This window comes from Egretta garzetta, unplaced genomic scaffold, assembly GCF_000687185.1.
Source record: "Egretta garzetta isolate BGI_Z169 unplaced genomic scaffold, ASM68718v1 scaffold424, whole genome shotgun sequence".
Lineage (NCBI taxonomy): Eukaryota > Metazoa > Chordata > Aves > Pelecaniformes > Ardeidae > Egretta > Egretta garzetta.
The window spans coordinates 2,237,821-2,255,349 of NW_009259489.1; the positions used below are offsets into that span (position 1 = coordinate 2,237,821).

General features: G+C 38.1%; 1 protein-coding gene across 1 annotated transcript in view; it reads right to left on the reverse strand.

Moving 5' to 3' along the window:
* The window catches only part of ARSB (arylsulfatase B), a 70,792-nt gene that overhangs the window by 11,640 nt on the left and 41,623 nt on the right, over window positions 1-17,529 (reverse strand). The window contains exon 5 of the mRNA XM_035892824.1: window positions 16,296-16,366. Within this exon, the coding sequence (XP_035748717.1) occupies window positions 16,296-16,366 (71 nt within the window). The remainder of the gene's footprint in view (window positions 1-16,295; window positions 16,367-17,529) is intronic.

Here is a 17,529-nt window from a genome sequence, read left to right on the forward strand (position 1 = left end):
CTAGTGTGCAGGGAGGCAATGTCGGGTACTGGAGAGCAATTTTGGAGAAAGACAAAAGAACGTTAATTTATTTTTTATTTGGGAGACAGAGCCCTGCCCAAAGAGTTAATCTAAACAGACTAAGTGAGTGTCAGATTGACTATGCCTCTACAATTTTCCAATATCCTACACTGTAACAAGAACATTCTTTTATAAGCAGCTACATGTAATCAGTGCCCTTTATGGACAACAGAAGCAAATGAAGCTTCTAGCTTTGTTTCTTCATCTGAAAAACATGGATGTTAGAAGCTATCTACCTTTTGCAGTATATTTTTCAAAGGAAAAAGTGAAAAATATCAGCATTCTCAAGAATTAAATTTCTATTTATGATAATATAATGTAACAGCAGATTCAGCTATATGACAGGGAAAATATAGTCACAAAAAGCTCCAAGTTTAATTGCAACCTGCTTGATGGAAAAAACTGAAAAGCATGCATCAAGAAAAGCCACAAAACCCAGAGTGAATTAAGATTTCAGATGGCTCACATTCTTTCCAGTGCAAATTAGAAACACATCTGAAACAGATAATAAACAGGTGCTACTGCTTTGCAGGTATAAAGCAGATATAAGAGCTTTCAGCCAAAGCAGGAATACCACCACCACAAGCATGTGTGCATATTGCACTACCTGGATGTGGAAATAGTTTGCTACCTTGCAGTTTACAATGCACAAATATTTCCCTAGATATTCTCTTAGTAATTAAAAATTATCTCTGTAGTTCTCAAGACTTCCATTTCAGTATAAACTTTGTCTGGCTATGCAACACCCCCCATCAATTATTTGGTTACTCCACTCTAATATTCAGATAATACACAACAGGATTCACAGAACAAAAGTTTGCTTCTCATACCACATGGCCATCTAGGCCAAGAAACTAAGCAACCATAGGACAAGAGTAAAGATCCTTACATGAATAGAAAAGCATCTAATAAAAATGGGAAACAAAAGCCATTTTGATTTGTGCTGGGACATGTACCGTTGAACGTGTTCCAAATGACATGGAAAATGGACTGAACAGTGAGATTACAAAGTCTGTGGATGATGATAATTTATTTAAAGCTGACTTCAAAGAATGACAGAAGGCCCTTATGAGACTGGGTGACTAGGCATTAAAAGAGGCAATAATATTTAACATACATACAGGAAAAGTGATGCATGTGTAAAATAACAATCCTAAATTCACACATAAAATGATGGCCTGCGTGTCACCCGTAATTGTCCAAGAGTAAAACCTTGGGATCATGACAGATTGAGCTGACGTCTTTTCATAATTATGTCAGCACTGGTCAAAAATAAAACTGAGTATGAGGAATATTAGAAAAGGACTTGTGAACAAAGCAAAAAGTTCTATGCAACTGGAAAGCTGTAGTTCTAGTCTTCTCATCTCAAAAAGAATACAGTATGACTGAAAACGTTCAGAAACCAGTTACAAAGTTGGGTGACATGCAATCCCTCATGAACTAAAATCTTCTACTAGATGTACATTCTGCTTAATTAAATTCATATGTTGTATGGAACTCCAGGAACCAGGCTGCTTCTATCATCTCCTGCATGACCAAAAGAAGGTTATTCCCATCTTCTGTGATGTTGAGCCAAACGCAATCAAATAATCAAAACCTTATTTTTTAACTGACAGGGGATATATCAATGTAACACAGAGGCCAAATAGTTTGAGTGCTTACCACTCAGAACTCATGAAGTATGTTGAGTGAAATCACATCATCTTTGTAGTTGTTAGTATACTCAGTGTGACTACAGCCTCTACCTGACCTGACTAGACATCATCTACAATGAGGAACGGCACTACTACACAGCATGTACCCACAGTGAGAAAAACTCAAACATGCTGAAACACTGGATGAGACATAAATTCTCTACCCAGGAAATTCATCGTTTGCTTTTGCCAGTAACAATCATGTTCCAACTAGGAACATGGACTAGACTACATTCTCTGAACAAATGTAATCTTGGCTACATCCTCAAATTCAATTATATGTCCCTTTTTCTCAATCACCAAAAATGTTTCATGGAAAACCTTGATGTTATTCCACTGCTTTGTAAAATCTTCTTTTAATAGCATCTCAGCTTGTTGCTATCAGAACAGCTAGAACACCTCTCTGAGCTGCTGGTCCCCTGCTGTCCCAACCCCTGTGTGATAAAAGAGATTCCATTTTGTCTGCAGGCACCACAGAAGCCACAACTGTCACTAGGACAGCATTGCAATAAAGTCGTGTTTGTTTGCAAGGACTCTTGGGAGGATCATTGGTTGAACTCATATTTTCAGACACATCTCTGCTAATGGAGGCTGGAGAGACACATACAGGGCTATAGGCATGAAAAGAGGCACCCATCATGGAACTCTGTCAGTTATGCCCTCAGAGCAAGGAACAGAGGCGTAACAAGGTTCCATCCCATAGCCAGAAGGCAAGAAAATACTGAACTGCAGAAACTAGTGTGTGCAGTAAGGCAGCTTTAGGGAATGAAGTGGCACTTATACCTATGTCCAGAAAAGATGCTGCATTTAAGATAATTCAGTCTTGTGCATACAGATTGTCACCTCACTGAGGACTGTCACTCCAGAAAAAGAGGTTTTCACAAGGTAGTGTCTCCTGGCAATGACTGGTCTCAAGGAGATAAGTGAGATCTTCCTTTTTATTTATTTATTTTTTAATTCTGCTGAAATTAAACTCCAGAACATTATCAGTGATTCAAAAAAAGTTTCTTTACTTTGTAAAAATGTTTTTATTAGAGAGGAGTGAACAACTCTGTATGTTGTGGCGTAGAAGTCTGCTTAATAGTTGAACCAGACACTGTGAAAAAAACCACTCAGGCTACTTCTCCTAGAACTTAAAAGCAACAAACAATAACCAGTATTATTTTCCTAGTAAGGCAAAGCATATGCCTCCCTGCCTCTTGTGATCTGATTAGTAGTCTATAAAAACCACAGAGGAGATCCCCAGACAGAAGTCTGGGAATGGCGAACCAAAACCCACTTATGTATGAAACCCAAACAGAAAGAGAGTATTTTCTACTATGTTTATTATTGTCTTTAAAATCAACACACTATTTTAATCAACCAAGAAACCCCTATTGTATTCAGCAGCTTCTGTATATGTCAGGAAAACGGTAAAGGTATAATTCTCCTACTGCTTCTGTTAAAATAAATCAAAGGTTTTGCACATCACAGCTTCTGTTCTAATGTGAATCATTTGACTCTATAAGGATTTAAAACATTTACTTACACAATGCCCATTAAACAGAAAAGAAAGAAAACCCAAGCAGCTCAAAAATCACAGATTATTGCTTTTCTATCAATACTGCAGACTCCTTCAAATCACTGTAGCCTGTTTTTGTGTTACAATAGCAGAAGCAGTAGGTAAAAAATCACAAACTTTCTTAAATATTATGGAACTCCACATAAAAATTACCATCATGAAGGCAGTTCTCAGCCTCCTAGAAATCTTACCACATGCATACACACAAAACCTGCATGACTGGCATGCTCGCTGTCCCTTACTAATGCTCAACTGTGGAACAGCAGGAGGTCTGTTAGGGCTTGAAAAAAACCACGGTGAAACAAATGGGAACCTTTCCATTAATTCCAGTGGGCTCTGGTTCAGACTGGTTAAGCACCAGTAGTAACAAACAAGGAATTTACCCCTACCAACTTCTCTTAATCAAACAAATGAAGCTAAATTCCCCTTTATCCATGCAGTTCAGTAGACACAGTGTGTTTTCCATTAAACCTTTATAAGAAAGGCTTCCGCATTTGTATTCACAATAATGATTTCTGGCAACAACATGTACATTTTAACCAGACCCCCAAATTATCCCCAAATTAAAGTGATTCTGAAATCAAAACAAAACGAAAGTGCCAATACACAGTTTATCAATTCTCAGAAGAAAAAGCTTAAGAAAATAATAATTTAAAAAAATCAGTAACAGCACGCCATCCCATAAATATTACCAAAACTTGAGGCTTATGGATGAACAGAGAAAACCAAATTCCAGTGTCATTTTCCCTGCTGCAAAATCCATGTCACTATACTTGGAAGTTAGGGTCTAGAAACTGTTTACTTTAAACATATCACTTGATCTTCCCTGCAGCATTGAAACAGCAGAATAAAGGCAGACTTCAGGTAACAGGCACCCAGACACTTCATTCCTTACAGGAACATGCAGCAGGAAATGGGGACACAAAGTCAAGAAATGAACCATAACTTCACTGCAGTAAAACTCAGGAAGCCACCCTATAGCTTTTCTTTGTGGTCAGTGCTGCTTCCCCCAACCACATCTTCTAGGCTTTCCTCTGACGGCATTTTTCCAACTGTCCAATAGTTTCCTCCCTAACAGAGGAAATTCTCAGGTCACACCAAAAGCCCCAGCCAACAGCACACTATATAAATTATTGTTTTTCCACCAAAGCAGTTGGAAACAGATGCAAATTCGATGCTGAACTTACTTAATTTTCAGTAAACTGGAAATAAAGAAAAGGATCAGACTAATTAAATGTTTAACCTCCATACATTTTTAATAAAATTAAACTGGAAACTAAGGGTTAAATTCACATGAGGATGTATCTGACAAAATGAGAGGTTTTTTCCCCCCTGCCAAAAAGTCTAGCCCAACACTGGAGATATGCTTCTGGGCTTTGGGGGTTGTTACAAAGGGTTTTGAACCATGATCTTCCATCTTTCAGGAGAGAATTCTCACCAACAGGCTGCATGAAACTCTAGGATGGTGGTTTTCTCCATATTTTCCATTTCATATCTTATAATACATACAAATATTTTGAATGACAACATAGAAAATAAGCCTTTAATTTGGTGATGGGATATCCAGATGGGTTTGGGTATTTTCAATTTCCACTCATGCCAAATTTGTACATAAAACTTTGAATTTATACAAGAAAGTAAGCAAATTTAGTGGATGCACCATTTGGAATAGATTTTTAACTTAACTATCTTCTAAATTTTAATTCAATTATCTATGTGTTTTTCTAGCAACTATAAACGCAAATTATTCTGTAGACACAGGGTGGTTTTCATTTGCAACCAGTCTGGTCTATAGTTTGATTTGCAGGCAGTCTACAAATGCATCCAAATTAGGGATGCTACATTACACCATAAAAAGCAGAACAGTACATGAAAAAAATATCGAGATTTCCTTTGGTATTTTCCAGTTTGGAAATACCTGGATCTGGGGAGAACAGACAGAAGGTGGCAGGAAGGTTTAATGTGGGAACATAAGAACATATAAATACCTTTCAGCATACACCATTTCTAGTGAAGGCCATTTCAGCAATTGGAAAGCTGTACTATTCACATTGTTCAGCTGGACACATAATAAAAGCAGTAGAAACCTATGGACTGGACCAGAAATTATACTGGATTTCCATTCTACTTGAATTTCTTTGCTTTATGTTTTTGGATTAAGCACCAACATGCTTTACTTCACCATAAGAATTTTTCCTCCTAAATATCAGGAAATAACATACAGAACATGGTTCAAGTTTTTAATATATACAGTAGACCACAGTGGTTATAACATGGAGAGCAGTGGAAGTACTACATTTTTCATCTCCACTGATGAATATTAAATCAAGTCTCTTCCAAACACTCTGAAAATCGTGACTGTCTAATGAAGTAATACAAGTTACACAGTCCCGAAAATCTTAAACCAGTCAGATGAATCAACTACTCACCTGCAAGATAAGACTACATTTTCAAAGAAAATTTTATTAAGAAATAAAAAAAAGCAGAAGAACAAAAGGCATAGTTGATATTTTTACAATTAGGAGACACCCTTAGACCTTATATATCTTCTATTTATAAACATAAGGTCCTTTTAAATGCCTCATTTGCTTGTGAACACCATGGAAACACATGGCTGTTCTCCACACATTTATAAATAGAATTGGAGGGGAAGAGGGAGTATTTCTCTATAGCTACAGCAGCATACAAAGTCTTAGATACAAGTAGATGAGGACTCTCCAGGCAAAACTATCACTTGCTCATAAACAGAAAATTTTACAACTGTGTTTCACATAGATGCATTAGAAACTTTGTAGATGGTGCTGTACTGGAAATTTATTTTTAGCATTTTATACAACAGAAACCTCATGACAAAATTTACCTTTTTCTAGACTTGATTTTGTGAAGCAGCCAGTTGCTTAGTTTTCATTGAGAAATGCACAAGACAAAACAAACTCCAGGAGGAATTTTAAGAAAATCTCCCTATTGCTCTGGCAAAGTGCATGTTATTATCTTGGCATGAATGCACCTCCTGTTCCTCCTGCAACTGATTCAGCTCTGGGATCCAGTGCACACAAGACAGTCAGCTGGGGTATAATCAGTGCTGGCCAAAAGTACCAATCTCACCAGGACCGGTTTGATCCTCTGCGAATTTTCTTAAGGTCCTTATTCATTACTGCTGAATTTCAGCAAATCTCAGTCAATGAACTGTCAAAATGCATCAAAATGCAAAAGAGACATCTTCCACAAAATGCAGGAAATTTTTAAATGGATAATGCTATAAACGTCTAGCCTATTCTTTCTTGGGATATATGATTTGAAGCAACTTCACTGTATTTCTCAGAATTAACTCCTACTTCCATGACTGGAATTTTGGGAAGAGATGAACAAATGGGAAGAGATGGAGAAACAGTATACTTACAATAAAACTCACTGTCACCTTCATCCACAATAAAGCCAAAATTTAGAACTTACTACATGTCTCAGAAAATACATATATTTTAAAGTCTTGATCAACACTTGCTCTATTAGATATGTAGCTGGTTTACATCCATTGCAAATTTAGTCTTTCTGAGAGAAATCTACAGGGAAATACAGAAAAAAAATATTCTTCTACTACAGGAAAAATGAAATATCAAAGTTTCAGTGTCTGACTTTAATACATGAACAACACTCTGAGCCTAAGCAGATTATTTAGACTGTTTTAAGGCAGTACATGTAAGAGTATCTTGTTCATGAACAGACTGCTTTTGGACATTGCTTGTTGTACATTAACAAACCTATAATCAGTAGGTTATTTAGTGCTTCTTAGACTTCTGCCTTCTTATGAAGCACCAAAGACAAAAAATCTCGTAGAAATCAAAGCTAAAAGTTACAAGGTAGCTTTGAATAGCGCTGTCTAATTAAGTAGCATTTTACTTCTTCACAGTGACAAACACACACCATCAATATGAGGCTGATCAAGTTCTTCATGGTTATTTCTAGGCCTACTGCAGTGCTATGGACCACTGTTGCTACTGATGGTCTGTACTACAGAAGACAGACAACTCTTCCTCCTGGAGAGGAAATGTATATTTTTTGAAAAGGCTCAAAATCACACAATGCCTCTTCTTCCACCAGCATTTATAACTCCTCACACAGATAAAGTCAATTCATTTTTGCTTTCCTTCTCAGTATTTTAAAGCCAACAGTTTTTCCTTTATGCTTATAATGAATAAAACAAAGAAAATATTCTACAGAGTTTCTAAGTGATAGCTCAATAGTCAGTAGCAGCCCTTCGAAAGTGATGATTTCTCCATTTCAGTTGCATCTGGATAACCTTTGTCTTTGCTCATCCTCATAAGGTACATTTTTGAAGTTGCACAAATGTTTGTACGTCTGATGCCTTAATTAACATGAGAGTCCATGAAAATGTGCCAGAAGGAAGGCCAACCTTGGTATAGCCACTTTGAAATGTGGATGGCTCTGTGGACTAACAAGGCCTTTGCATGTATGTACTTTTAACCAATTTATCTTTTTTTTGAACTGTGATGTATAGATCAATTATTTCACCTCAACAAGGAAACTCGGGAAATGTCAAGGGCTCTTCCAGTCTATACTGTGACAATGAATTACTGAAGAGATAAGAGGTTTTGTTACTTCACTGAGGAAAGACATTTTGTGACCTTTTGCTGCTTTATGGCAATAATGAGTTTTCTACAAAACTCTGAGTCTTTCTGTTACGTTATTAAAATAAAAATGTTTGAGGAATAGCTGTGACCTTAACCTTGGAAGATTGACTAGAATACTGATCTTGAAGAAACAGATGAGCCCTGAGACACTGTAACTTCCTACCGCCATGTTGACAAGGCACAGGGCTGTGCTGCAGACAAACTCACCCAGCAAAGCTCACCTATCTTAATTCACTTAATTGAACACTGTGAACACATAGATCCACTACTGTCCCTTCTAATTTCAGTTTTTCTCATAGTAATGTTTGATTCCAAAGGAAAGATTTATAGTAGAATATAATACTCAGTCTCTTATCTTCCAAAATACATACTCTTCTTAATTTCAACAAGAGAATACTCTCATTCTTATTTCAAAGTATTCACCTTGATTTTTACAACAGGTTGTAGCTTTACATAAAAAGACACCACACAAACAATTGAGTAAAATCCAGAGTTACTCATGGCAGCAAAAAATCCCTGTGAACATCAACAGGGCGAAGCATTTATTCAGATTATTGCATTCTTATACAATTACAGAATAAAAAAATTAAAGTTATTCTAAATAAGAGTGAACATTAGTACAGACTACAAGGCCAAACATCACAAAATGAGACAGTAAAAGGAAATGCTCAATTTCCATATTTGATGGAAAAATAGGGAAAAAAATATTAAACCCATTATTTTTTCCAGGAAACAGATTTGAACTGAATAGAACAGTATTTATGAATTATTGAAGACATCAAAGGTCATGTTGAGATGGCCTTATATGTGAAACACCTAAGTCCCACTTGCATCACTGTAACGTAGCAGCGCTCACGGTAAAGAGAACTGAGCAGTGTATAACCTGACCTTTACACCCTGTGCAGAATTAAAACTTTATAGGTTTCCAGCTCAGCGACATCTCATTTGAAAAACGTATTTTAACAGTTATGTCAAGATCTTCATGAAAATATAAAATGTTAGTGTCATGGTCAGATAGGTATAGGATATAATGAAGCATAACAAAGCATCAGTACGGAGGGCTTTCTGAATTCCAGTCATGATACTGGCATTAGACACTTCATCAAGTGACTTAACATTTCTAAATGCTAAAAGAGATTATCTGCATCCCAAAGGAAACAGGGGGATTAGTATTTATGAGGCTCACCAAACGTGCAATCCCCATACATTTAGTACTGGCAACGTATAACCACAGGCCAAACTTCCCAACAGCAAGAGCTACACCCCAGAAACTTCACACAGCCTATAGCCAAAAGGAAAACACCAGTTATCTCTGATGTGAATGGCAGCAGAGCTCGCTGGAATGGTGGCCTCCCATGAGGGAATGAAGCTGAGCTCTGCCCAAAACTGCCAGACCAGCATGAAAAGCACCGTGTGAAGTGGTTGAGGGCCACTGGAGGTATGGCTCCAGGGTCACATGTTGGCAACTTCTGCCTTATAAACTTACAGGGAGAGGGTCATTGCAATTTATGATTCCTTGTAATGAAATTATGAGAGAGCCCAGATGGTCAGCATGCATATGTATAATTTTGCAGAGAAATGGAAATTCAGAGGAGCAAAGAATGTATCTGTCTTTTTCCCCATTCTTGATCATTCCTCCATTCAGCTGTCTCTAGATAAGCTTAGTCAGCTAACCATACTGGTTGCTTTTCTGCACATTTTGACTCCAAGAGTGGATTCTGGGTCTTAACCTGGCACAGATATGGAGCATACTTATCCCATTTGAAGCCCCCACAGAACACTCATCCATGCATATCTACATCTTCTGCTGCTACTTAATAATTCCATGACCAGGGATTGTTTTGGTTGTGGTTTTGTTTGTTTGTTTTTTTTTTTTTTAATAATTCTAAACCAGCTAGATCATCATTAATAAAACCAGGAAGGCAATCACTTCTGGCCTGTGAAGTCTCAGGAATCATCTTCCACCTGGGCCAAATAAGTAATAAATGGGCCCTAAAGGAGCCTAGAGTGTCTATTCCTTAATTAAGATGAATCATTTTGGTACATGTATGGATATAATATATAATTCTACAGCCCTTATAATGCAATTTTAATGCCCATGAATGATACATCAGTCCCAGAACAAAATGTTTTCTCTATTGTAATATATCATTTGTTCATTCTGCATATAGCAGATCTAGCCCCTTATAAGCAATCATTTATTTTGGCAATTAATAGTGCAATATATGAGGTACTGACTGTTTTCAAATGTCAAGAAAAGCAATGTAAAGTTTGATTAATTTTGCTCAAGGCAAATAAAAGCTTGGAGAAAAATCACAAAATGTTTTTACAAGTTCTCTGTCTTGGATGTCTGCCTCTATGAATAGGTATCTTCAAAATAAATTGACTATAATTAGTAGCCTACAATTTTATTATGCCTTTGAAGTTTTAGTTTATGGTTAAGTCTGGAATTTTAAATGAAGGTAAAAGTTTTTTCAGCCTCAAACAGCCCCACCCAATGACATATTCATTTTGAATAATCTAATTCAAAGAAATTCAGGTTCTTCTTTAAGGGAAAGTGATGCTACACGTTTAGTCTACAAGGTTTTGTGAAATTCACTAAATTAATTAATAAATTTAGCAAGTCAGATTAAAAAATAATACAGTGTGTACTGACAGATTCTGATTAACAACTCTGAATTAAAGGGTATGTTTCCTTTCACCATATCATTTAGTCCCGATTCTCAAAATGAAGTTGCCTTCTGTGGGATATAAAGTTTCAATACTGCTTCAAGACAGGCCATCTAGCAATGACTGTGTGGTCAGAAATATGTTTGGTTTAGCAGTTAAGGGAATTTAGACTTAAATCCAGTTGGTTTTTAATTCAGCTGAATCACCAAAACTTGATGAAATGCCATAAGGCTGTCTAAAAGAAAGCAGATCTTTCACAATGGAAGAGCTGACGTCACCTGTACAGCTGCCAAACCATCAACAACTTAGCTTTTTTTTTTAAAGACAAAGTCACAAAAACAAGGCAAAACAATTTTGGGTTTCTTTCCTTTCAACACATGTAAATCAGACTTTTGATTCATACAACTTTCAAGTTACTTTATACATTTTATTCATGCTTTTTTATCTGTACGTTACAGATAAAATGATACTCTGCTTCAACATAATTCTAGTTTTCCAGTTTTATTTTTCCTATTTCACTACCAAACTCTTAAAACTAACAGAAAATGTGAATGTTTCAGACCTAAACCCAGGAGACAGTACATCATTCATAACCATGTCCTGCTTTTACGTAATTGCAAACTCTCTAATAAATTGCAAATTTACACTGAGACGCAGCGATTGAGACATACATTCATGACTTTTGGAAACAAACAGGGTGATGAAGAAACAACCAGAAAGACAAAAGCGATGGCTTTTAGCAAGGAAGGAGAGGAGCAACCAACCACCTCTGAGGAGCCTGGGTCCAGCTCCACCTGCAGAGCTCACCAGACTGGTTCAGCACAGTGAAGTCCAACCATTAGGTGTGGTTCCCTACTCCTTCACCCTGGGGCTCTGGCTCCCAGAGCAGCCAGACAGCGCTTAGAGGATTGGCTCTCCCTCTGCCTCCCCTCTTCCAGCCTCACAACCCTCTTTGGCCCCGCAAGGATGCCGATGGCATCCATCAGCCCCTTCAATGAGCAGATTCAACCTACCCGACAGAGGAAAACCAGGCTAGCAAGTTGGATCGGTATCTGAGGAGTGCCAGAATGGATGCAAAATAAGTATCAGGAGCGCATGGCTGGGAATGGGGACGGGGAAGAAGCAAAGCACATCCCCAGCAGAAACCTGCTGGATCCCTTCATCATGTTTTATGAAATGGAAACCTCAGGGTTAAATTTCAGAGCCAAGACAATCAGTTTCACTTGTCCCTCAAAATTTCTTCTAGTCCCATCATTTGTGCCAAAATGAGCGCTTGGCTATATATCCAAGACACATCCAAAGAAAAAAAAAAAAAGAAAACAAACAAAAAAGGGTTATTAAAATCTGAACCAGTATCCTGACCTGGTTCACAGCCTGAATCTGAGAGTGGTTTTGGTGACCCGCAAAAGAGGGGAGCGTTGGTGAGGCACTGTGGGTGGCAGGATTTCCTCTTTGGTAGCAGAAGCGACCTACACCAGCTTAAACTCCATGAAACTGCTGCCTCTGGCTGAGGTTCCCTGGTGGCCTGAGCTGATCTAGTTGCCGGTCCTGCGGCCAGTCCCTCCATCTGCCACCAACCACACGCTTTTCCCCGCTTCCAGTCATAAGGCTACACGGCGAGTTGATTCAGCTGGCTTTCCTCCTCTTTCCCCCCGCCACCCAGGACCGTCTTAAGGCTTATCTGGCAGAACATTCATTTTGTTGCCATGTGATTTCCAGATCCAGCACAAGGAAAGGATGGGAGAAAGGGAGAGGACAGGCTGGCCAACTTGGCAATAGCTCACCACCAGGCTGGCTTCGCTACAAAGACCACAACCCACTCCCCTCCTTATCCTAGTTTTTGGAGACCCCACCCTAGTTTGTCATGCCACCACCTCCTGCCTCCTCCATTACACTACTATAATTGTTGTAGGTCTGCGTTACAAACCAGACCAGTTCACTAAGAGAAAAGATTATTTTTAACCCCATCCACTCCACTGGGCTGCCACAGGTCAGAAGGAGCCTGCGGGCAAACTCTGCAGTCAGGGACAGGAACCCCTTTATTAGCACTGAAGATGACAAATGAAGAATTACAATGTAAAACACTGCAGTATGTTTCAGACCACTGGAAAGGTTTATACTTGAAAGAAGAAAGTCTGCCCTCTGAGAGAGAAGATGATTACCGTTACTTGAAGGAGCCAGTGAAGTAAGACCTGTCAGCATTTTTTGTCAAATGAAACTAGTTTATAGTGTTTTCCCTCTTATGCTGTTTAGTGTTAACAATAGGAGAGAAGTACAGTACTTTGATACAAGACTACTGTAGGGCTACAGTATTTACCACTGGATCTGAGCTCCTGAGCCAAGGTAAGCAGATGTTGATCAGTAGATTCATCAGATCTGCTGGAGTAACCCCAGCTGACGCCCAGAAGTTAGAAAGTTAGTGCTCAGTCTGAGAACTTGAAAAGTTGTATGATGTTACCCCACAAGTGGTAAACATGCAGGTCAAGGTCAGTTCTAGCAGACCACAGCAGCAAAGACATAGTTATCTCTGTAACCGAGATAGCGTGTCCTACCTTTAACCTAACATTCTGCTGAGTACTTGGCTGAACAGTTGAGTTGACGCTACATGAATTACGTCTTTTGCACAAATTCTTCCCTAAAGGAATGCTTATTTTGGCATAAAAAAACTGGACAGAACAAAGCTCAGTTTTCCTATTTCAGTCAAAAAAAAATAAAAATAATCAAGGAATCGCATGAGATAGCCCATCATTCATGGCACTAAAAATATATAGGTATCAGTTTATTCAGACAGAGATGAAGATAAATGCATCCATTAAATACAAATATTAGGCTGAAAGTATGTATACATTATACGCAGAAGCACTCAAGAGCTCAGGAGCACTGAACCTGCACTGAGTGCAATTACAACAATAACATAATGCCCTATGTGCACACAACTACAACAGTACAGTGCCTTCCTTAATAGTACTATGATCAGAACTCGCATGATTATCCACAGCATCTGGAAAGGTTTTTTTGGTTGTGTTTAACAGTATCTTGAGATTTAACTTCCTCTTTGCTTTTCCACAGTACTCTGCAAACCCAAAGATTTGGCTAATCTGTATCATCCAGTCAATATTTTACTTTCTAATTAAATTACTACCAAAAAATAAAGTATTGGTAGAATAGGAATACTTCATCTGACACATGATGATGATTTTTTATGGACTATGGTGATAGGTGATATTATTTTTTACGTGGGCTAGGACAAGGGCAAGATGGGCATAAAGAGGGCCAAAGACAATACAGGAGGTAAGAAAGAACCCAGAAAAACATACATGCATATATTTTAGCACTGTAGGCAAAAGAGTAGTCTGATCTCAAACCAGTAAGGACAAGGAAACAATAAACAGTCCAGGGAAGAGCAAGACTCCAGAGTGACACACAGTTTAATCACCTTGCAAAATTGTATGGGCAGTTTATTTTAAGATGCTTTTTTCAAAAAAAACCATGAAGAGAGCCATGATTGCTGAAAATTTGAAAGTACCTATATATTCCAAGCTTTGTGTCTCCCTAATCTATCCCCAGTAGAGACACCAATATTGTTTATCTGGACCTTAAATCTAAAATTATCACTCAGTTTGCACAAGTGAAAAACAGACACTTAGCAAAAATCAGCTGAGTTACATACATATAGAGTTAATAACTCAGATTGCTAAATAGACATTTTAATCCTTATGTGACAAAGCACAATTTCACTAGCTGGGTCAAAAACAGAATCATAAATAATACAATGACTCATCTTGCAAAGCACAAAACCATTCCAACTTCCAGTTAACTTATAAGAAATCAAGCACACTATGACAATAGATGAAGTACAAAGAAAGTTGGATTTCTTGACCCCAAGAGTGGTCTACAAATTCACATGCTCTGTTGCATTAGAAACAGTACATTAATTAAAAGAACAGTGATCTGAAAAAGTACAGTTTAATGTATACTTTGTCATGTATAACTGATACATCTTGTCAAACCTATCAGAAACACAATCACGTACTCTCAAATCCTTTAAGAATGGTATAATAAAATCAAAACTAGGAAAAATGTAACGTATACTAATTTGGAGGTTAACTCTACCTCTTCCTGACCAAAAGTGCTATTAAGGGAGAAAGTAAAACAGGTGGCACAAAGTAACTTGCCAAATTATAAGTCTTTTCTGAGAAGAGATGGGGAAACCCTATATGGCATATAAGGACATGCCAGTGGAGAGTTACATTTTTTGTTTTTAAAGACTCCAGTTTTTAAAGGTACATAGACACATTGTAAGTTTACAGGCATGCATACCACTTCCTCTGTTCGTGATGCTTTAAAGTTGCATCTCATCCAGCATAAAAGTTCCACTTACTACAGCTTCTGCCCACCTGCCCCGCTCCTTGCCCACCATCTCATGCAACACACACAAAAAGTAAGGAGACGTTGTATGTAGCAAACAGTGAAGTATCATCAGAGTACGGTGTCATGGAAACAATACGGGAAAGTATTTCCTGAGCTTACACTCCTGAAAACCTCATCTGCTCGTCCCCCTACTATTTACACCAGGAACCTGTCCACTCAAACAGCTCCACTGAGCTCAATCATGTCAGTTCCCCCAAGGAAAAGATGGTCTCTGAAGTATGCCTGAGGATACCACATCAGGGCATAACATTGTACAGGAATGCTACGAGCATCACTGAGCATCCTTTGAAGGGAAATTGGAGTAGCTGCGTCTTAATTCTGTCAGTATGTAGGAATTATCTGCAGGCAGTGCTGTCCAGCCGGCACTAGATAGGCACAGTGTTGCTCCTTCTGAGAAAAGCATCACAGAAACAGATGCGCATTGCAGAAGGCCACCTTACCTCTTTCCATCCAGTTACTCCAGCACAACGTGTATCCGGCTTGCAGGCAAAGGATCACTGTCCCCACTGCACTACTTTTTCTCTGCCTGGATTTACTTCTTTATTTCATGAAATACAGAAATGCTATAAAAACACTGGAAAGGACCCGTTCCAATGTTTTGCGTGAAAAAATCACTGCTTGAAAAGTTTGTAGTCCTTAGTAAACTCATGATGCTGAATCATAAAACAGACGGTGCTTAAAGAGCTACAGAATTGCCAATCTTAAACTCCAATTCATGTGATTATGGCATTAAAGATCCAACACGTATGATTATGGAACAAAAGCAATCACAAGGCTTGGAACTTCTCAGCTTCTCAAAAACTCAAGTTTTCTATTTGCAAGGTCATATTACACAGATGTATCAAGATGTGCTAGGGCAAGCATTTCAATGAGAGCTACCTGCCAACCTGAAGACAGGATTTGCTAGGGTTTTTTGGCAATGTGCCTCCCTGTGCACCTCAGGCACATGGCTGCTCCTCGTTTCCATGTTCCAGAGTATTTTATTCATTACTCAGCAGAGCTTCAGAGCTCTCTGAAATAAGGAAGTACGCATTGGTCATGATTTACTAAGTAATGACAGCACGTGGGGGATGACGTTTCTGTATTTTAAAGCTATTTATTTAGAAGCAGAAGGTATCCTACACGATTTTGTTTCACTTGGCAGAAAATACTTCACTTAAGAAAAATAAGTGGTGTTCAGAAGATAAAGCGTATGTTTAATAACTCTTGAAAAATCAGTGGCATACTCACATGGGAAGTCATCCACAAACATGGGGTCTATGTTATGCAGCAGTTCCACTCTGGGGGAAGGTCTTCCTTCACTAGGAGAGATTTCAAAAGGAAATATTAATTTCCTTCTACAGCTCACTAGGATTCTGCATGTTACATTTTAAGGCTTTTTGTCATCCTAGTACAGAATGAGCTCATAACCATAAACTGCTATCAACTTTAATCTGAATGCTCTCAGCCTAGTAGCAACAGCTTTTGCACCATCAGTCTTCCCTGACTTCATTGGTGTTTACTGGGATTGTTCACAAGTTCACAGAGGACAGAACTGGCTCTACCAAAGCAGGGTTTTACAATAGTCAACTTTAAAAATCAAATTTTGCAGTGTAAGCTGACATGACACTTGCTACGCTCTCCGCATACCTGAATGAGTGCCGAAAGCATTTTGGCTGGGTGCCTCAGGAAACACTAGAGGCATTGGCTACCTCTCAAAAAACCCAGCTTCGATTTGTAATTGAGGTCACAAGGGTTCTTTAGATAACATGAACTTCCTTGTGGGGAACCCCCCCCCCAACTCTCTCTTTTTCTAGCCACTGACTACACAGGGATGAGGTGGAATGAGCTTCCGAACTTACCCATAAATTTTCTGAGTTAAGTAAATCCCAGTCCTAAAAAACTGAGTAAAAGAAATTTATTCCTTATAAAGGGCAACATGAGTAAGAAGACATAATTAGAAAGAACCTTGGCTACATCACAACACAATGATATTTTATCATTTGACAGTGAACCTAAACACATCATTTTAGAAACTTCCAAATAACTTAAATTGTTTTCTTTTTAAGGAGCTTCATTATCAGACTCAAAAATTGAACCCCTAAACCACTTGACATTAAGAATAAAAAAATCAGGTAATACAAAACGTAGTGGATACCTCAAAAATGGCTGTTATTTTAATATATAAAATATATAATTAAACAATATTTACCTGCAATTCAAAATTTTCAGTAACAACTAACCAAAATAAATATTGTTCTACTCCATTTCTAAAACCATTTCTGGATGCCACACATTCTGGATAGCACAAAATTAACATGGAGGATTGGATGAAAGATTAAATGTTGTCAGATAATACAGCCTTGGAATTAATACAGAAGTAAGTACAGTAATTAAGCTACAGTGTTAGTAATTCCATGCATAAAAACTTCCGCAACAATGCTTTTTCCAAAATGTGTGTGAAAGGTTAACTCCCCCCCGCTCC